Source organism: Lepisma saccharinum, chromosome 28 (genome assembly GCF_977018435.1).
Source record: "Lepisma saccharinum chromosome 28, izLepSacc3.1, whole genome shotgun sequence".
Lineage (NCBI taxonomy): Eukaryota > Metazoa > Arthropoda > Insecta > Zygentoma > Lepismatidae > Lepisma > Lepisma saccharinum.
The window spans coordinates 27,588,427-27,610,864 of record NC_139256.1 but is presented as its reverse complement, the minus strand read 5'-3'; the positions used below and the strand labels follow the sequence as shown (position 1 = coordinate 27,610,864).

At 41.1% G+C, this 22,438-nt stretch overlaps 1 protein-coding gene across 1 annotated transcript in view; it reads left to right on the top strand.

Annotated features, from left to right (window-relative positions):
- The window catches only part of rsh (Rap GTPase activating protein radish), a 666,322-nt gene that overhangs the window by 390,249 nt on the left and 253,635 nt on the right, over positions 1-22,438 (top strand). The window contains exon 4 of the mRNA XM_083113954.1: positions 20,169-20,349. Within this exon, the coding sequence (XP_082970080.1) occupies positions 20,169-20,349 (181 nt within the window). The remainder of the gene's footprint in view (positions 1-20,168; positions 20,350-22,438) is intronic.

The following is a 22,438-nucleotide window of genomic DNA, read 5'->3' as shown; positions in this document are numbered from 1 at the left end:
CCACCTTGACGAGAACATGCTTTGGCTCTAACAGTCATGTTCAGCATAGTTTTGCACAGGGTTTCGGCTGGGATGGCCGCTATCTCCCTTCGGATGTTGTCCTTCAGTTCATTGATGGTAGTGGGCCTTGTGGTGTACACCTTGTACTTTAGGAGGGGGGGAACTTTCCCTCCCTGAGATTTCTGGAAAGGCTTCGCATAATTCACATTTTGAAATTGTAGCGTGAAAACATGGATGTGAAGTGCCGTGAAAGACAGCAGATTAAGTTCCTAAGAAAACATTCTTCATAACCGAAATGAGACGGCTTTACCTAAGGGACATATGGCTGCAGCAGGATGGTGCCACTAGTCATACAGCAGTAGTGTCAATGACAGCCCTTCGACGACACTTCCCGGGACGGCTCATCTCGAGATTCGGTGATATCCATTGGCCATCCAGATCCCCGGATCTAACTCCAGCGGACTACTTCCTGTGGGGTTACCTAAAGGACAAGGTGTACACCACAAGGCCCACTACCATCAATGAACTGAAGGACAACATCCGAAGGGAGATAGCGGCCATCCCAGCCGAAACCCTGCGCAAAACTTTGCTGAACATGACTGTTAGAGCCAAAGAATGTTCTCGTCAAGGTGGTGTCCATCTCAGGGATGTAATCTTCAAATACTGAACACAGTGCAAAACTCCCGTCCTTTGGCAGTGTTTTCCATATATTTGGTAATAAATGTTATTTCCTACATGCTCCACATATGCATTTCAAATGTGTTCCATCAATATGGCCCATCCTGTAGTTAAGGCTGCAATTTGGTCCCAACTTAGGAACATCCACCGCACTCGCCAGATCTAGTACAGTGTCCATGGAGGTGGCACCCCTGCTCGAAATCTTAAGTCTATGCTCCTCAACAACAATCCGTCTCCACGGTAACGAGCAAGAAACTTCTATGAGGGGAGGAGCAGTCGGCTAATTCGGTCAGGATTCATACCGTTTTTAATTATTGTCGGGGTAAATAAATTAGAGGGAGGACAAAGCTCTTTTTGCTCAGTTTTCTTTGCTCTCTCTCTCTCTCTCTCTCTCTCTTTATCTCTCTCTTTCTCTCCCTCCGCCTCTTTCCCGCTCGCTTTCCTTTTACGGGGAGAACCTTATGATTTTTTTAGTCTTTTGTAGGTTTGCTTAATAAACAGCAGTTACGTGATGTTTTGCTGGTAAACTTTGTGAGCACTTGCATTGTCCTGTCGAAACACGGAGGGTTTCCAGAACTTTATTCACGATGTTTTTTGTTTTTTACAAAGAAAAGTCCTCGCATACGAACTTATTCAGTCTGCGAAGATATGAATTTCAACCAAAATTTTGATTTATTTTTCTGAAGAAGGAGCTTATTTAACTTTTGTTTACAATTCTGAATGTTCACCAAGAAGATATTTAGGTCAAATTCTCATTGTTCTACTTCATTTGTGGTGTTAAGAATGCGCCACCATCATCGTTATATTGCGGAACATAAAATGACGGTAATTCGTCTTAAAAATGCCTTGTGTGTACCCTAAAAAGTGGTAAAATAAGCAGTAAATATTTACACTATCTCTAATTTTGCAACAGGTAGTTTAATAATGTCTTTATTAAGTTATAAATTAAATCATTTTTAATTGTTTTGGTAGCGAACTAAGTTGTATATGGATGGGAATATGTTAGTGGCAGTATATGGTTTTCTATGGATACTGTATTTGGTGGGGGTCAAAATATGAACTAAATGTTTGTGTGTGTGTGTGTCGTATGTGCGTGTGTGAGGGAGAACGTGTTTGCTTCTATAGTGTAATGATAAGCAAAACTCAGGACTTGTGGATTCAAATATATTCACATGTGTAGTAATAATAATATATAAGGAAGTCTAAGATTAAAATTTGCTTCGAAAATAAGTTATGGAATTTTTTTTCTTTCTGATTCGGTGGCTTATGGCTGGTAGGAACATGCTGTGGATGCTACTTCAAAGGAAGTAGAGTCCAGCACAGATATTTCTGCCGTGCGAATGCGCGACACAACTCAAGAAGCAGTGTTGCTAATGGAGCAGATAGAAAAATCGCTGCTGTGCGCCGATGTACAGCTGTTACGTACAACAAGAAAATTAGAGAATTCAGGTCTATCTAACGTTGAGTGTTAAACGTCATGCATTATACCAGGACTAGGATTAATATGTACTAACAAGTGGCTTTGTATGTAGCTACATACATATTAAGTAAAAATTCGCAAAATATGAACTAACACATACGTAAAATTACCAAAAATGCTGCAAAGAAGACTTCTTCATACGATTCCTTATTTGAGTGACTTCAAACAAAATAAAAAAAATATTATTTTCCATTGCATTATTGCACTGGTGGCGTTCTAACTGTTCACTCCCAAAACCCATATACACTGGTACGGAACTGCAACGGCAGATAATAACATGCCAACGTGTTAAACCGCGACAATTGGACCACAACACTTCTCCTCAAGCAGTATTATTATTTCCTCTCTGTGATCGTCGACAGTCCGTTGCCTTTGTTGTACATTTACAAACGATGCCGGCTTCCAAATCAATAACAAAATATACTGCCACTAGACGATAAGCTGCGCGCCTTTCTCTTTTGCTATGAACCAGGGCCGCCGCTAGTCATTTTGTCTCCCTGGACGGTGGCGGCAGATGCCGCTCCATTTCGTACCCCCCCCCCCCCCCGTCATTACGCAGCAACGGGAAATTGAAAATCAATATATTCCTAACTAAAACATCAAAATATAAAATAAATAATGAGACTTCTTATGCTATTTCAATACAATTAAACGCAAAAGAATATCTCGCTCGACCACAGTTTTCAATAGGCTTATTTTTTTTCTTCTCTTCAAATTTTGCCGCCCTGAAAATTTGACGCTCTGGGGGTGGCACGGTTTGCCCTCCCCTTCCGCCGGCCCTGCTATGAACTTGGTCACCCATCAAAGCATGGCAATTTTAACACAGAAAACAATATTCATCGCATTAAGCAGCAAAAATGACAGCCTCCTCTATGCCATTTCAAAAAGAACACGTGCCGGAACCAAGAGTTGAAATGCTGTTGGAGCCACATAATTAATTTATTTTAAACAATTCCAGTATTATGAAATATGAACAATTTGTGAATTAAACCTGTTGAAATATGTAAAATTAAGTATTTATTAAAGTTAGAAATATGGAAAAATATTGACAATAAAATGTACCATAAATCACTACAAACATTACTATTCGCAAAGATATCACAAAATTTCAGCGATATTTCGTCAAACTAAAAGTATGTATTTACCTATAAATCCTAGCCCTGATTATAACCAGTAGATAACATTGAACACAGCTATGGTAAGTACTCCCCTGTGCATAGCATGAAGGCGTATAGGGGGTGTGGGGGTAACGCCCCACACTTCCTTGATCCGGTCGTGAGTGGGGGTGATGTGATCAGCATCACACCCCTGACCGCCTTCACCCCCCAGGGTTTCCCCCAGGTACCCATCTTATTCGACGCTGGGTGGGCGCCGGGGCCGCTTCCATCGTTAGAAAAGTTCCCGGATTTGAACCGGCCGGGGATGAACACAGCTATGGGTTCGGTAAATTGTCTACAGTGCAGAAGCACTCGCACACAACGTCAAACCGGTCAAATACTTAGTATTAAATAAAAATATGTTGCTTCCAATCCAACAAAACTCACCGTCACTTTACCTGCCTTTCCCCTTCCGTGACAGAAATAGTGCTACATTATTACAGTTGGCAACACTAGTTACTAGCTAGCCAATGAACATGCACTGCATAAAAGAAGCAACTACTACGCCGTGCTATATTGCCACATTACCGTCCCTGCCGAACGGTGTGAACCGCGAGCTGGAGCGCTATTCAATTGTTTTCAATGATGTTTGCGCGAGTGTGTCCAGGAATGGAATGACAATATGGCAACAATAGCGAAGGTTAGCGAGCAGGGTAGAACACGTGATGCTAAGAGAGAGGGACACGAAACGAAAATTGGTATCTACGCAACGGCAAAGATATGTGTGTTGTACTCTACCACATATTATTATGGTGACGATAACTAAAAGATGGGACGGCATATATTTGCATCGGGGCTGCAATTTCAGTGTGTGCTGTAGGAGTAATTTTTCGTAGATAAGTCTCCGTTGACTTACTTCTTGAGATGAAATCATCCATCTCCTGCTGCATTGCATTCTAATCACTATCTTGTAATTCTGGAAGTGTATACACATTGAGTTCATCTACTGAATGAATAGGTTATTGAAAGAAAGAAAGGCTATTCAAACCGCAAAGAACCACTCGCGAATCGAACCCGTGACCCTTTGATTACAAAATACAGGTTAGCTGATACAGTCCAGCCAAGGAAGACAAAACTAGCTGGAAACGTCTATTCGAAACGTTATAGGGGAAGCAAGTAGTAACAACAGCCAAACTAAAGTGTGATATTTCGTCTATATACAACCTTAGTGACAATGAAGTTCGACCAGTCACACATATATGAGTGCGTTGTGAAAGAAGGAGAACACAAGCATATGCTGAACATATTTTGTTCAGCAGGCTACATGGAACAAAGAAAAACATAAATTTCCGCTGCAACGCAGCAGTGTATGGTGTCCACACAAAATAAAACATTTTCGTCCATCTACACGTGACATTGAAGTTCGACCACTGTTAGAGGCGATCCTGTTTACCATGGTGTGACGCCGCCCCGTCGGCGAATAACTGTGGCAATGCGTCGGGGCATGCTGCGGACGAGTCGTTCAAGGTATTCCACATCGATGCCGTGCCATTCCTCCTGCAGGCAGGCGATAAGAGCAGCCACTGTCGTGGGTCCCCTCTGTTGCACACGTCCCTTAAGAACACGCCACACATTCTCAATGGGCGAGAGGTCGGAACTCGATGGTGGCCATGGCAGAGTTCGCACGTGATGGCGAGTCAACCATTCTCTTGTCAGCCGCGCTGTATGAGGCCTGGCATTGTCGTGTTGAAAGATCAGACGCCTCCTGTGGAACAGGTGCCTTCGCAATGTGGGAAGATGCCGCTCCAGTATGCGTGTATAGGCGTGTGCATTCACAATGCCCTCACAGACGTGTAGTGGGCCAACCCCAGATGCCGTCATGCATCCCCATACCATCACTGACGCAGGTTTCTGTACCCGACGTGCATAACATTTTGCTTCATTTTGTTCCTCCTTCCGACAAGTGACTGTTTTCCGTATTTTCCCGTACACAACATTGAAAATGGATTCGTCCGTCCACAAAAACCTGTTCCACTGCCGAAATGTCCATCCTCGGCATATTCGTGCCCACCGTAGTCGATTGCCTTTGTTCAACATGGAAAGGAAGGGTTTGCGTTTCGCCTTGTACACTCGGTAACCGCATCGCTGTAGGTAACGGCGAATGGTTCTGGTTGACACTTCAATGTGAAAGCGTTCTCGAGTCCAGAGTCGTAATTCGGCCACAGAAACATGATTGTTGGTCTGGATATAGCGCCTAAATATCCGTAGGTCACGCACGCTCAGCAGGCGTTTTCGACCGGGGGCCTTACCTGGCTCTGTAGTACCCGTATTTTGGTGGTGTTTGATGATGCAGTGGACGGTTGACTTGGGTAAGTTCAGTTGGCGCCCTATTTCCCGTTCACTGGGTCCATCCCGTTGCAACTCCACCACTCTTCTCACGGTGTTGTCAATAGGTTTGCCCCTGGCCATGGTGCGGTTTGCACTGCGGTTCCTCGGTGCGCAGCACGCGCTTATATACGGCGGACTCCCTTATCGTGTCCGTGACGTCATGCTTCCGTCGAATGTGCCACTATCTGGAATTTCCGTATGGGTCTGGTGCCTGGTCGAAGTTCAATGTCACGCGTATAATTCCCCGTTTTCGTTCTTTACGTGACCTTGGGCGCAACATGCTGGGATCACGATTCTTGCCTGCTCACACGCCTCCTGTTACACACATGCGTCACTTTTGCGGGTCACCCATTCCACCGCCTATGCCTCTGTGCATTTAATCACGTATTCCTTTCTGGTCGAACTTCATTGTCACCAAGGTTGTAGATTTGCTTCCTTTTATTTTCATTCTGAACCCTTCCATAATTTGATACATATCTCTACTTACTTCATTGGTGTTTCCACAGCAAACGATTTTCACGGAGCCCTTACCATTCCAAAATGTCATTGCTGCCACAGACTTCCAGGTATCAGACCGGAAACGTAAGCATTTTTAAATATTTTAACTTTTAGCCAAAAATTTCGTCGAGAGGGTGATACTATCATGGTGGCGAGCATACCTTCATATTTCCATTTGTAACAACTATTTTGAAGATTGTGAGTCATTGCACCACACAAGATTGTAATTTTTAAGTTTACTAAGAAGTATATAACTTAAAAAAGCAAATCAATCAATTGTCCACCAATAAACAGGTAAATATCCTCTTGGTATGTACATTTGGTTTAGTTAAAACTAGCTCATTGCCCGGCGTTGCCAGGGTATTTATTTATTCCAATCTCGTATTAGATAGGAAAATAATGAATTCTAACTATATTGTAAAATGTAACTAATTTTAAATGTGATCGTGAATGTCACCAATTAACTTAGCGACTCCGAACACTATGGATTCCACACTAATCTAGGTCATTTGTGGCATTTTATTTTTCACCCCCTCTAACCCTCCATATCGATAGGTGATGAACTTGGATTTGAACCGCATTGGGAGTTTCACGAAAACTATGGATTCCATTCGCAGCACAGCCTGAATGTTAGACAACCCGAGAAACACTATCGTTGTGCGGATTGCATTGTCTGTTTGTACGGAATTTAATATCGGTGGTTCTCGATTATTTTTACATGCCACCCCTTCCCACCCTCACCCCTCGGGGTGCCAGGGGTGTCTTACCCCCCAAGTATTTCTTTGCATGTTGCAAGTGATATGTGTACCAAGTTTGGTTGAAAACACTCCAAGCGTTCGAGAGTTATGCCGGAACAAACAAATATACACTCCAACGCACACCCACACACACACGCATATTTAAATTTTTATATACACTGGGTGACAAAAAAAGTGAAGCAGCCAGAAGGAGTGGTCGAAGATTACCCCATTTCGGTATACATGCATACCATTGATGTGTGAGTAAATGATTAGATGTACAAGGATCTGTAATGTGCAGAACGCCCACCAGAGGGCATTTGTGACGTCACCTCCTGTTGCTGATAAGGTGGGACCAGTCACCTGCTGTGAGTCAGACAGTGCAGCACGAAGTTCAGAGAGGAAAGCGAAGCACCGGCGATGCCTCGCAGACGCGTTAGACAGCCGATCCAGCAATTGACAGCATTTGACAGAGGCTGCATTGTGGAACTGCATGAGGCGGGTTGGTCGTATCGGGCAATTGCCAGGCATGTGGGCCATTCAGATGTCACAGTGGCCCGATGCTGGAATCAATGGGTACATGAGGGCACCCATGCACGTCGGCCAAGAAACACCACCCCGAGGGAGGACCGTCGTATGGCGCTCCAAGCAGTGCGGGATCCCACAACTTAGGCACCCGTCTTCCGAGAACATGTACTGGACACTCTACAACATCCTGTGAGTTCCCGCACAGTGTCTCGACGACTCGCATCCGCCGGATTCGGGACCTACCGCCCCATGCGCCGGTTGCCGTTGACACCACAACACCGACGCCTGCGGTTGGTGTGGTGCCGTGCTCGAGAGGCATGGACAGAGGACGAATGGCGTCGCATCATGTTCAGTGATGAGTCCCGCTTCTCCATGACCTCTGATGACCATCGTGTGCGGGTATGGCGGCGTCGAGGGCAGAGGGCACATCCTGCCTACATTGTGGAGAGACACACAGGTGTGACCCCTGGCATCATGGTGTGGGGAGCCATTGGATATGCGTTCAGGTCACCTCTAATAGTGCTTCGGCAGACTTTGACGGCACAGCGATACTTCACAGACATTCTGCGTCCACACGTCCTACCCCTTATGGCACAGCATCCTGGGACAGTGTTCCAACAAGATAATGAACGCCCACACACAGCCCATGTGTCTATGACCTGCCTAGAGCATGTTGAGGTCCTCCCGTGGCCAACACGATCCCCGGACCTCTCCATCATTGAACATGTGTGGGATGACATTGGACGGGGATTCCGTCCTAGTGCCAACCTGCGGGATCTGGAGGGACAGCTGCAACACCTGTGGACGAACGTGCCTCAGGAGAGGATCCAAAGGCTGTTTGACACTATTCCGAACCGCATAAGGGCATGCATTGCGGCCAGAGGGGGTGCAACGCCCTACTGACCTGGCGCCACCATTCCACCTGTAATTGCCAACGGCCTTGACTCTTGCATCCTATATTGTAATCAGTTCAATAAAGGTACATGGACTTTCAGCATATGTAGTTTCATTCACGTCCAACCACTCCTTCTGGGTGCTTAACTTTTTTTGTCAGCCAGTGTACCAGGTGTATAAGCTTAAATCTGCTGTTTGCTCATAGATGGCGTTAGTGAGCGTATGAAGCTACCTGGTGTTTGTATGAGTTGGACATCTGTCAACACGAATCAGTGCACATCGTCAGCACGTGCAGACAACAACAGACAGTGTTCCTGTGGTAAGCATGTCTAGTTTTGTGCCAGAAAAAGAGCATATGCGGGAAGCTCTGCTTTTCTGCTTCCATTTGAAGAAATCGGCTGCCGAATCGCATCGAATGCTTGTGGAGGCCTACGGTGACAGTGCTGTATCGGAAACAACGTGCAGCGATTGGTTTCGTCGGTTCAAAGACGGCAATTTTGACCTGAGCGACAAGAAGCGTGAAAATCGGCCCAGGAAGGTTGAGGACAATCAATTGCAGGCTCTTTTGGACGAGGACGATACCCAAACGCAAAAGATGCTTGCCGAGCAATTGGGTGTTACCCAAGCAGCTATTTCCATGCATCTACGTGCCATGGGAAAGGTTCAAAAGATCGAAAAATGGGTGCCGCATGAATTGACCGATCGGCAGCTGGAGAGACGCCAAAACACATGCGAAATCTTGCTTGCCAGACAAAAAAGAAAGTCTTTCCTGCATCGGATTGTGACTGGCGATGAAAAGTGGATATATTTCGAGAATCCTAAACGCAAGAAATCGTGGGTTGATACCGGCCAACCATCAACATCTTCCTCGAGACCAAATTGCTTCGGCTGGAAGACGATTCTGTGTGTTTGGTGGGATCAACAGGGTATCGTCTACTTTGAGCTGTTGTAACCTGGTGAAACTGTCACTGCCCACAGCTACCACCAACAACTGATCAAATTGCACCTTGCTCTGTGTGACAAAAGGCCGGATTATCAACAAAGACATGAAAAGCTGATTTTCCTCCACGACAACGCCCCATCGCACACGTCAAGACTGGTCCAAAACTGTTTGGGAACACGCAACTGGGAGGTGCTACCCCATCCCGCCTATTCACCAGACCTGGCCCCTTCCGACTACCATCTGTTTTCGTCGATGGGCCACGCCCTCGCTGAGCAGCACTTCGATTCGTATGCAGACGTCCGAACATGGCTTGATGAGTGGTTTGCCTCGAAAGAGGAGGACTGTTTTTGGCGTGGTATCCACAAATTGCCCGAGAGGTGGGCAAAATGTGTAGCTCGCGAGGGCAAGTACTTTGAATAAATTTCTTGTTGCTTTCTATGAACAAACCATGTGTTTTTCTGACTACAAAACAGCAGATTTAAGCTTATACACCTGGTATATAGAAGTGTCGTATGAAAGTCTTAAAAGAAATGAATCTCGGACACAATAAGTATCGATCTTGTTTCGATTTTCGCATGACAATCTCGATCTCGGTACTATCTCTGGAGAGAAATTTGCAAAGTGGTGCATAAAATGAAGTGTGGTTTCACGCAGTTTCAACGGTTCCCGTTGCTATTCATGTCCTTTCGAATCGACACATATTTACTGTTTTCATGCAAACGGAATTCGTAAGCTCTCCGCAGACGAACTGTTTGACAGGCCAAATAGAGACGGACTGAATGACGAAACAAGCGAGACAAGGAGGATGTGGTGGAGGGGAGGATATGTAATTGAATTATTGGAATCCCTTTGGAGAGTTTGACACACAGATAGAGATGGAGACGGGAGTTTAACAGCCGGAAAAGCCCCGTCACTTCGCATTGATTTCCAATGCTCGGCGAGGCAAGAATGAAACTGGTATCGGTGTTGAAAGGGCGAGGGGGTGGGCAATATCCCCCCTAGATCCCCACTATAAAAGGAGACCTTCTTGACAGGCAGCTCCGTTAGATTTTTCTGTCTTTTCGAAAGACTGCCACTTACCGCTAGGCCATCGTGGCTGATTTCAGCACCGAATAGAATGGCCGAAAGGCTGAAATCACTCGCAAACACTTCCCTGAAAGGCTCTTACAATTCATTCTCTCTTTCAGCTCTTGTAGGGATGAGGCAAAGAAACTGTTGTTGCAAATTTAATTTTGTGGAGGGTGCGGCAATGAATCCGACGACTTTAAATACTCCACAATTAAAGAAAAGTAAAGTACACTCAGAGAACAAAATGCATCATATCGATTAATGCACCAGAATGCATCGATTGATGCACTAAAGTGTGTTTTATGGTTTCTTCAAAGAATCAAATTCACATTTGATGCATTTGGGTGCATTTTTGTATGTCGTGAAAGAAACACCAAAGTGCATCATTTTATTCAAGTGAGGATTTATTTCAGCGGAGATGCACTTCAATGCATCAGTTCATGCGTTTTGATGCACCTTGATGCGTTTTGATGCACCAGGATGCATCTTTTTTGATGATGCAGGAAGGTTCATCAAGGAACATCAACTGATGCATTGAAGTGCATCGCAACTGAATGAAATCCTCACTTGAATAAAATGATGCACTTTGGTGTTTCTTTCACGACTTACAAAAATGCACCCAAATGCATCAAAGTGAATCTGATTCTTTGAAGAAGCCATAAAACACATCAGTGCATCAATCGATGCATGCTGGTGCATCAATCGATATGATGCATTTAGTTCTCTGTGTGAAAGGTGATCCTTTGTGCTTTACACCACGCCATAAAATCGTATAGAGGGTGTGGAGTCAGGGCCCCATACTTTCTTCATCACGCCCGAAGTGGAAGTGATGTGATCAGCACCATGCCCCTGGCCGCCTTTACCCACCAGAGTTTCCTCCAGGTATCTACTTTATACGACGCTGGGTGAGCGCCGGAACCGCTTGGACAGGTGTAAAAAATCCCAGTTTTCCTCCACCGGAGATCGAACTCGTGTCTATCGCATGGTAGTCAGACACACTAACGACCTTTTTTTATGATGATTATTATTATCAAGATTACAAGTTACATTTTATGTGAACATGGTTAAATATAAGATACGTACCTTCTTTTTATTCATAAACAACCTTTAGGAAGTTTGCATACTGTTTTTTGTTATAAACAATAGTGTTTTGCATTAGTCCCTGTTGTCCCGGGTTCGATACCCAGTGGAGGCATATAGTTGTTCGGATCCCACTTTAAACTGTAGGTCCAGTCCAGATAATCCTTACTGTGCATAAAGTGGACTTAAGACACCAAGTCAAAACACCAAGTCAATCATTAGTTCCTGTTGTAAGAAATCTTTTAAATTACATGCGTACTTAATGATCGTGCAGTTTAATATACGTATAGTAAATAGAATTGATAATAAGCAATTATTATATTACTCCATTCCATTTGGTTTTAGGATAATACTTAAAATCTGGTACTATTACAGTCTGTGTCGTATATCTAGCTATTGATGTACGACATATTGTACTTAACATATGGTACTAGAGGATGACATTTAGATATTCTGTGTTCTATTGTATCTTCCTCATTGCACACATTACATTGTTACTGAATTGAAGTCGATATATTTTACTTTTGGTATCATATTTGTCATGTACTAATATGTACCATAAGGATTTAAGTTTTGTTAGTTAAATGTTTCGCCCAAACATTCGCCCATACCATGTTCCATTCCTTATTGAGAGTCTGTTGCTGTACTTTCGTTGGCTGCGTATTTAGGCCAAGTTCCTGGCGATACAACTCATTGACTTGTAGGTTTGGCATCGTACTTCCTGCTCCCAGTCTGTACACACATTCTGCAATAGACGGTAAAAGATAAGCAAAGTTTTTCGGGATAGCTGCTGCGTGCATTGGCAAGATCAAGAGATTTTTTTTAATTTTTAGGATCGATTGTAGCACTATCGCTGTGTAGCTATCTGGTTGTTGTGTGAGCGTCTGTAGATTACGCGTGTTGAACAATGACGCTGCTTTCCATTCCACGTGCGTCAGTCCCAATCCTCCTGTCGTTCGCTGTTGCACTGAAGTGATAGTTGAAGACCTATAAATTGCCAAAAAAAGACCTATAAAAAACCTAAAAATTAAAAAAAAGACCTTAAAACGAAAAAAAAGACGTATAAATGTGATCCAAATTAATTAATAACTTCAGTTTTAATTATATATTTAATGAATAAAAAATACAAAATTCTGGTGGTATGGAGCACACAGTGCGAGAAAACTGAAAGCTTCAAAACAAGAGAAAGTTTCCACTTACACCGAGACCTTCCAGACAAGTTATGGTTAAAGGACCTTGTACCGTACCTGCTTCAGTCGTCGAAGAATGTTTTTCTCGTTTCAGGGATGGTTCAAATATATATATATATATTTTTTATTTCTTTACTACAGAAAGGATGTTTAAGAGGTGATGAACTGATGATGATTCGCATTGAGAATGGGTATTAGAAACGTAGTCGAAAGAAGGTGAAGTTGCAAAAGAAAATCCGTTAAGACCTAAAAAAAGGCCTAAAAAAGAACCAATAAGCGAAACAAAACGCCGAAAAATGCAAAAAAGGACAAATAAAACCCACCTTTTTCTGGCCTACAATGACCCAAAATTAACATATATTATGTTCTCGTCTTCGGACACCAGGAAAAAAAGGATTTTTCCTCAACTTGCGAGTCCTAGTGATAAGCCACTCTGGAAACCTGACCTTGCCACAAGAAATACGTAGCTAGCGATCGTAAACGTGTTGGAAAAATTCGTGACAAAGGAATGAGTGCTACAACAAACAAAACTTTAGCGAATATGTATCTGTTTAAATAATGCAATCGTGATATAATCGATATATTTCTTAACACGTTCGTTATAATCAAACATTGTATGTTGTTTATTATTGCTTCAAAATTTGTATGTGTAATGTATTCTGAAAAACTATCCCCAATATTCTTACTTTATTTTTAGCTACAATTTCACATCCAAAGGGGGGACAGATGGCGCACATTTTCAGTCAACGGAAAATAGCTGCTTATTATCTTTTTATTTATTTTCAATGTACTTTACATCATTTTTCAGTTCTTGAGGAACAATAAAACTGTATGATGGCTATGTTCTGTATCACCATGTAGCGACAATATGCGCGCAACAGAATAGTAGCCTTTAGCCATCTGTCCCACCTGGGTGGGACAGATGGCGCAGTGGAAATGCGATCTGAATATAATAGTTTAGCGCCTCACATCTTCTCCCGTGGTTCCATTTCTTCACTTTTCCATACGCAGAGCACTTATCAGGATAAACTGAACGAGTTTTATGGAACCAGCTTACTTATTTGAGGCATTGTATCCTATTTGCTGTGGACGTTAACTCTTGGTACAGTTCTAGGCACTCTTTATTTTCATGTCGGTAAGATTCGTTGCGGTCACAGAAACATAGCGAAGATGAGTTCGTTACCGGGTGGAGGCACAAGTGGCTCAGATCCAACTTTTGGACTGTAGGTCCAGTCCCGATTAGCCTTCCCGTGCTGTGCATAACGTGGACCTAAATCCAAAACTCAAACTCAATGAGCGAAGGTGAACATGATCCGGTATAGCCTTAAATCCGCCAATTCCACAAGTTCTTGGAAAGAAGTCGTCTTCACAGGTAGACTCTGGTTTGTGGAATTGTCGACTCGCTTCGCGCACTTTCATCTTCTCGTTAATCATACGCTGTGCAGCTTTCTGATGTCTTCCTCCGTCCAAGATGCTCGTTCCGTTGATCTCTGGTGCGTTCTTGGCATATTTCTGTAAAAAAAAGTAGAAAGAGTAAAGGCCGAGGTAATGAAACGAGTAGAAAATTTGGTTTATGAGTAATAAAACAATAGTATCAGACTCCGTAGTAGATTACTGATATTGTAAACTTTCATGTAAATATAAAAAACGCCGCCATCTGTCCCACTCAACATTGAGTCATCTTACCCCACAACGTCGAGATAAATATTTTCACAAAACCTCACCAGATGGCTACACTGACCTGAATATACAAAACAAGTATGGAAGTACAATAAACAAGCTTTCCGAAAATTTCTCAATTGCTTCCTATCTGAGATCTATAATGCTTACAAAATAGTGGTAATAAATTTATTTCACTTACCATCTACGTCCTGATGACGTAAAACTCTTGTAATTTCTCTGCTATCTGATGAATCTGGAACACAACAGTCATTCGTTCGTCCTGTTGTCTCGTTCAAAACTGTGGAAAAGTGGCGCCAGCGGACTGCTCGTTCTATGCTAGACAGGTGATGCGCCATCTGTCCGCCCTTTACCCTATGTTAAGTTCGTTTGCTTTCCCAGTGGCAACAAGTACGATTTTTTATAATTATTTTTTTCGCCTGATATTTGCATGTATTCATTTAGACGGACTATAACTTCCTCATAACCAGTCTTCGAGTTAATGAAGGCTGTTAAGCCACCATATACCCACAAACATGTAAGTTATTTTCACAATATCTCAGAGATGACAATTTTGTTTGAATCATGTTCAGAAAAGGTGATAACGATAACATGAACAGATATGAACTTAACGGGGATCCTTGTAAGACTCCTCTTTTCACCTGTATTGTCGATGTTAGGAACCCATTAACAAGTACCTTAATATATATATATTTCTAGTTAATAGTTGTACCCAGCTAATAAATTTGTCACCAAATCCAAGTTTTTATAAAAATAATTTTAAGTATTTATGGCTAACATAATCATATGCAGAAGCAAAGTCAAGCGTGAAAATAGCTGTGTCAGTGTCACTCTTCTCTTCATATGTTGCTATTATATTTTTGGTTATCATTAATGCTTGGTGTATGGTGCCAACACTGGGTATTCCATATTGTGTGTTACCTACTAACAATGACATATATGGTTTTAACCTATTTGATACTATTTTTGTTAAGATTTTATTCTCAACATTCATTAGATTAATTGGTCTGTAGTCATTAATTGTTATCGGTTTCTTTACCTTATGTATTAAAACAGTCACTCCAGTACTACATTTTTTTCCTATCTTCATTTTGTGAAATACCTCTTGAACCCACTTAGTTACTGTGGGTCCTATAGTAGGCCATATCTTTTTATAACCTTCACTTGTAATACCATCGATACCTGGTGATACATTTCCACGTAAACTGAAAACCGCTTTAGTTATTTTATACTGGGTAAACTCTTATATTTCTATCATCCTGAAGGATTGTGTGTATATGATTTATTATTATCTTACCTTCTATTTCAGCCATCGTTTCTGTTTCAAATTTATGTTGAAAATGTTCCTTTATTTCTTTTTGAATTTCAGATTGCATTATAATTTCTTTCTCATATTTAGTTTTAATTTTAGTTATAATTTTTCTTTGACCTCTATTTCGTTCTTGTTTTATATGATATAAAGTGGTTGTTTCCTCGGGATCAAAAGGATGTACCTTACTTCTTACTTGAATACCTTTTACTTTATTTCTATGGAATCCTAATAATATCGCCTGAACATGCTTAACTTAGATTTTCACTGACTTACCTTGCAATTTTAATGCATGCAAAACACTATAGTAGAAATTCTACATACTATTTCTATCTTGATATTTTTGTTTTCCATAATTTTAACAAATACAATTTTTTTGGAATTCTACTTTAAATCAGCTAACCCTTTCACTCAACAAGATTTGTCTTATAAGTAATTTTTTTTTACCACGTCTTCCACTTTTCTTGATAACGTACTATGAATTCCTAGTCTTGGATCAATGCATTATTTAAATGCCAGAAACCTGGTCCTCTACAAATATTATCTGAGTCTATTTTTTGTCCTAACGATATATGCAAAATGGTCTGAAAAGCAAATTGGGAATCTTTGCACGTTAGAAACGTGTTGCTTAACATTATTAGATACATAAATTCTATCAATGCGCGAGGCAAGATTTGTTTTAATATATGTGTAACCTTCTTCACTACCTTCAACATATTCCCATGTGTCAAATAATTGAAATCCATTTAAAATGCTCTTAAAGTTGGTGAGTAATTGTAACCTGGTTTCTGATCAATGGTTCTTAGAAGCGAGAGACAGTTAAAGAGAGAGAGAGATGAATTAAAAACAGAAAGAAGGAGACCACAACTCTCTGACTTCACTAAACACGCAGTTTTATTGCAGCAGCAACACATGTTTTCATTTGTTCCTATTTGACAAAATCATCCTTATATTAAAAGTATAATGTTCGTACTTACGTAACATATGCATGGTAACAGTGTGTAAGCAAATTAGTGATAATTAAAAATACAGTAACATACTCGGAGAAAAGCTTAATCTAAGTACTCTCGCAGCAAGTTTATGTAGGCGATTTAAAAACTATTGAAAACTATTTCAGGGTGGTAGTAAAAAACATATTTATGTGACAATTACAGTTATAGCCTATTACACTTTGGACATGTACATAACCACTTAGAATTGAGGAAAAAGTTTCTTTATTACAATAAATACTAACATTGTGTTTATTATATAGTCACTAATATATTTTGTTATTATTATTATTATTATTATTATTCATATTTAAATGAAAATTGGGTTGTAGTAGGGGTGCTGCACCCTTCATCTTGCTGGCATTATTTATGGGTCGAACTTGACATATTTATAAGGAGTATGTGTCAACTACAGAGATCTCACTAGATGGCAGCACACTAGTACCCTAAAATTTATTACATTGTTTTACATTTCTGTTGCAATTATTTTTATGTGCTGCATGCTTAAATAAAAATGAATGTACTTTTCATTACATTATCTATTAAGTTCAACTTTTTGTTTACTTCAGAAATGAAAGAAGCCATTTTTCTTAAAGATTTCGATGTGGTGAGTTCGAAAATGACAATTAAAACCTTTTCGCAGCACACCTGTTGCCACCTTCTACCTCAATTCCTCTCAGTAGAAGAAGGATAGAAAATTCCCTTTACCTAAGTCAATCCTTACACTTGCGACAGTTGCAAGTAACATTATCCGACTCACAACACCAGCCATGACAAATGACATAACGAAAAACGATTAACGCATATACGGAGGCACAAAGTCTCAAGACTGGAACTCAACGATCGAGGATGTAGAGAACTAAGATTTCTATTTGAAAACAATGCATTATTCCCTTAGCTACATGCGATGCAGTATAGGTAACCTGTAATATAGTCTCAATATAATTAACTTCTCTAGTCAGTAGTGGCGATTAGGTTCCAAAACCGGGGGGGCATATATAGTATATTTCCCTTTGTAGATAAGGTTTAGCATACTGCCGGGGCAAAAGGGGCGAAAAGTAGGGGGCAACTGCCCCCTCGCCTCTCTATTCGCCGCCACTGACTCTAGGCATTGCAACTTAAAGGTATTGCCGTACTCTGAACCTTATTTGCTAGTACGATACTTCTTTGCACTCTATTTGTATGAATCAGCAGATGTTTCTCTAGTGCTTTACAACAATAGCCTGCAAACACATGGAGTTCATTGACCTTGGAAGCGTTTCTGCATACTATAGTGCAGGAGGCCTTAGAAAGATCGCTTCGCGGGCTTACAGCAGACGACAATATGGCGGTGTGTCTGCGAGAACCAATCAGGTCCGCGAATGAACGAGCCCGGTTGCCACAGGTAGCTCGCTGCACCCTTCTGGAAGGGTGAGTGACCTCTGCTGAGGAGCAGACGACACGAGAGTATCGGCAATAGTGTGCGAGCGACGTCTGCTGTTAGCCCGCGAAACGCTCTTTCTAAGGCCTCCTGCACAATACAGCCTGATGGAAACGCTCTCTATGCTCGTAACTGATAGAACCACAGTTGTCGGAGAAAAAGTCGATATGGGAGTGCAAAATATATATATATATATATATATATATATATATATATATATATATATGGCCGCGGTGGCTCAGTCGGTAACGCGTCTGACTGCCATGCTCAAGGTCCCGGGTTCGATCCCCGGCCGGTTCAAATCCGGGAACTTTTCTAACGGCGCCTACCCAGCGTCGAATAACATGGGTACCTGGGAGAAACCCTGGGGGGTAAAGGCGGTCAGGGGCGTGATGCTGATCACATCACCCCCACTCACGACCGGATCAAGAAAGTGTGGGGCGTTACCCCCACACCCCCTATACGCCTTCATGGCGTGGTGCTATGCACAGGGGAACACTTTACCTTTTTTTTTCATGTTGCATCCCATTTATTTTACACCATGACAGCATACTTTCTACCAGTTCTTTGTAATTCTCCGTTAACTAGTTTCCAAGAAAGTTGTTTGCTATCATCTTCAAAGCAGCCCAAGCTTCTTTTTCAGAATCACGAATTACTTCATCGGTGTGTAAATTCTTAAACAGATTGCAGATCTGTGGTCCCACACATTTGTCCTCTATAACTTTGGCGTTACATGTTGAAACTTGTCCCTGAGGTAACGAAATGCTGCTCCGTTATGGTCAATGGCTTTGATGAAGTTTTTTAACTACTACGAGAGATGTACTTACAATGTTCTATGATGTTCCTTTGTTGCCATTTTCAAAATGTGATTTTCGATCTCTGCTATCCCATTCAACACAGGAAAGAAGAGTGCTTTGTATAACCAAGTTGGTTCAAGAACTAAAGCTACAATTTTCATATCACCACATAATATCTGTCATTTATGTTATCCGTAGTTCTGAATGCTCGCAACAAGATTTTTTATTAAAAAAAATCATTTTTGATGTTTTCTTTGATTTAAATATAATTTTCTTATTTAAATCAATTTTTTATTTTTTTTAAAACACACGCTTAAATTTGCTGGTATGGTTCTTGACACCATAGGTATAGATATGTTTTTTTCTTTTTTTTCATAGAAATGATTTTTCTAGTACACGGCTCTGTAAAATATTTGAACAGTTCGGTAAAAGGAAATAAAAAAAATATATGCAAATATGTATTTTTCTGTTTCTGACACTATATACATGAACCTACTATGGAAATATTTGTTCAGTGTTAATGAACTATAATACATAATTTCAGAAACTTTTCTTCGAAAGAAAATAAAACATTCTATAATTGTAACTTCAAATATTTTTTAAAGTCTTTGTAGCTGAATTTTGACAATTTTTTAATAACTTTGCATAATATCGGCTGCCATATTTATTTACATTTTAATGATAATGACACTATTTACTGTATAACTTGATTAGTATTTGATATATTTTTCTTCACAAAATTTTTGCTATTTTTGCCTATAAAAATTATTGAATTTTAAATCAACATAATTCAAGTGTGTTTACAGTTTGCATATTACATTTCCCCATCAGTATACCTAGGTATATGTTTTGTTTCATTTCTTTTTCTATCTTAGAGCTCAATAAACACTATTAAATGATTACGAGATTAATGTACTTTAACCAAAAGTGATTCTTATATCTACAAAATCCTTGTGTAATTACATTATTCTATAAACTATTTTTTCAAAGTGATGTAAATCAGTCATTTAAAAAATCACCTGATTTAAATCAGTGATTTTAAAAATTCACCTGATTTAAATCAGTGATTTTAAAAAATTACCTGATTTAAATCAGTGATTTTAAAGAATCACCTGATTTAAATCAGTGATTTTAAAGAATCACCTGATTATATCAGTGATTTTAAAGAATCACCTGATTTAAATCAGTGATTTTAAAAAATCACCTGATTTAAGTCAGTGATTTTTAAAAATCAACTGATTTAAGTCAGTGATTTAAAAAATCACTTGATTTGAATGAGTGATTTAAAAAATCACCTGATTTAAATCAACCCGATTTAAATCAATCCACCTTGGTTTGTAGGATGTCTTGATCCATATTTTAACAATGATTTTGCTTTTCCCTCTTTTCCAGGATACTCGTCCGTGCGATCAGCTACACTGTCCATGGTCTGATCCCTGCATCCTGCGTCTTCGCTGATCGTTACAACCGGGAAGAAGTGGTGAGGTCCCTAGGGAAGGAGGTGAACCTAAACCCGCCTCTGACGCTGGGACAACTTCCTGATACGCCGGAAGAATTATTGAAGTTGGATCAGGTAGGAAATAGTTTTTATTGTTGCTTTTCTCGTTCATAGGTTAGTATATGCGCACTAAAATCTGCGCGGTGAAAGAATGCAGCTAGAATTTTCGACTACCAAATCAGGGATGGTCATTGTTGCTAATTTGTTGCTTTACCCTTAGTCATAAGCAGGGAAAGGATTTATATGAAAATACATATATTCATACAATGCTAAAATCAAAATGTCTTGTGTATTATCTTTGGGAATCGTGATATGTAAGCTCCAAAATGCTGTTTTTATTATCCATATTTTTACATATAATGTCCATATTTTCAAACGCTTTCCGGCATATATTCCATTTTCATGCTAATACTACATTTTCTTTTCTTGCGTTAAATACCGAAGGTTTACCGTTCATCTGAATTTTCTTTGTATTGTATTCTGCTTATTTTAAATCTTGCTAATAGACAATGCATCTCTCATTCTTGTCAACAATAAACATTATATATACAGGGTGGGAAATAACATTTTGCTAGGGCTCCACAGTAAAAAGAAACAACAATTAAGAAATTATGGTAATATCAAATTTTTACTACGAAAATTGTGGTTACAAAAACAAAATTAAAAGTTAGTATGTCGGACGTTTGCTTCTCTCACAGCACGAAGACGATCAGGCTAGGAGCGCAGAAGATTCGCAAACAGTCCGTATTCCATTCCATGTCACGGAGGACATGTGCAAGGAGTGTTGCTCGGGAATAGCGGTCTGGTCCACGTTCCTCTATCATCAGGGACTCAACTGCATCCTTCACAATAGCCCCAAAGTGCTCCGCTGCATTCAGGTTCGGTGATGCATCCGCCCATTCAGAACTGCTGAAGAAGTCAATGCCACTTCGCCGAAGACGGTCTTGGGTAGCATTTGCCTTGAAGCAAGGTGATTGTCGTGAAGGAAGCAGACCTCCGTTGTCTTGGGTAGCATTTGCCTTGAAGCAAGTTGCTTTGTCGTGAAGGAAGCAGACCTCCGTTGTCTTGGGTAGCATTTGCCTTGAAGCAACTTGCTTTGTCGTGAAGGAAGCAGACCTCCGTTGTCTTGGGTAGCATTTGCCTTGAAGCAAGTTGCTTTATCGTGAAGGAAGCAGACCTCCGTTTTCTTGGGTAGCATTTGTCTTGAAGCAAGGTGATTGTCGTGATGGAAACAGACCTCCGTTGTCTTGGGTAGCATTTGCCTTGAAGCAAGTTGCTTTGTCGTGAAGGAAGCAGACCTCCGTTTTCTTGGGTAGCATTTGCCTTGAAGCAAGTTGCTTTGTCGTGAAGGAAGCAGACCTCCGTTGTCTTGGGTAGCATTTGCCTTGAAGCAAGTTGCTTTGTCGTGAAGGAAGCAGACCTCCGTTTTCTTGGGTAGCATTTGCCTTGAAGCAAGGTGCTTTGTCGTGATAGAAACAGACCTCCGTTGTCTTGGGTAGCATTTGCCTTGAAGCAAGTTGCTTTGTCGTGAAAGAAGCAGACCTCCGTTGTCTTGGGTAGCATTTGCCTTGAAGCAAGTTGCTTTGTCGTGAAGGAAGCAGACCTCCGTTGTCTTGGGTAGCATTTGCCTTGAAGCAAGTTGCTTTGTCGTGAAGGAAGCAGACCTCCGTTGTCTTGGGTAGCATTTGCCTTGAAGCAAGTTGCTTTGTCGTGAAGGAAGCAGACCTCCGTTTTCTTGGGTAGCATTTGCCTTGAAGCAAGGTGCTTTGTCGTGATGGAAACAGACCTCCGTTGTCTTGGGTAGCATTTGCCTTGAAGCAAGTTGCTTTGTCGTGAAGGAAGCAGACCTCCGTTGTCTTGGGTAGCATTTGCCTTGAAGCAAGTTGCTTTGTCGTGAAGGAAGCAGACCTCGTTGCATCCAGGGTATTGTTGGGATCCTTGAGGAGCGGAATAACCTTGGCAGTCAAGAACGTTCACTTCGATGCAGTTTCTTTGCGACCCATTTGCAGTTTATGAATGCATGGAGTTAGTGTGAACAACTCGCTGCTCCTCACTGTCACACAATAGATTCGCCATCTTGGAATTTATTCCTGAAACACAGAAAAAAGCTTACTTTAACACACCACACCTCAATGACTCCATGTTAACACAGTTTTCCTGCAGA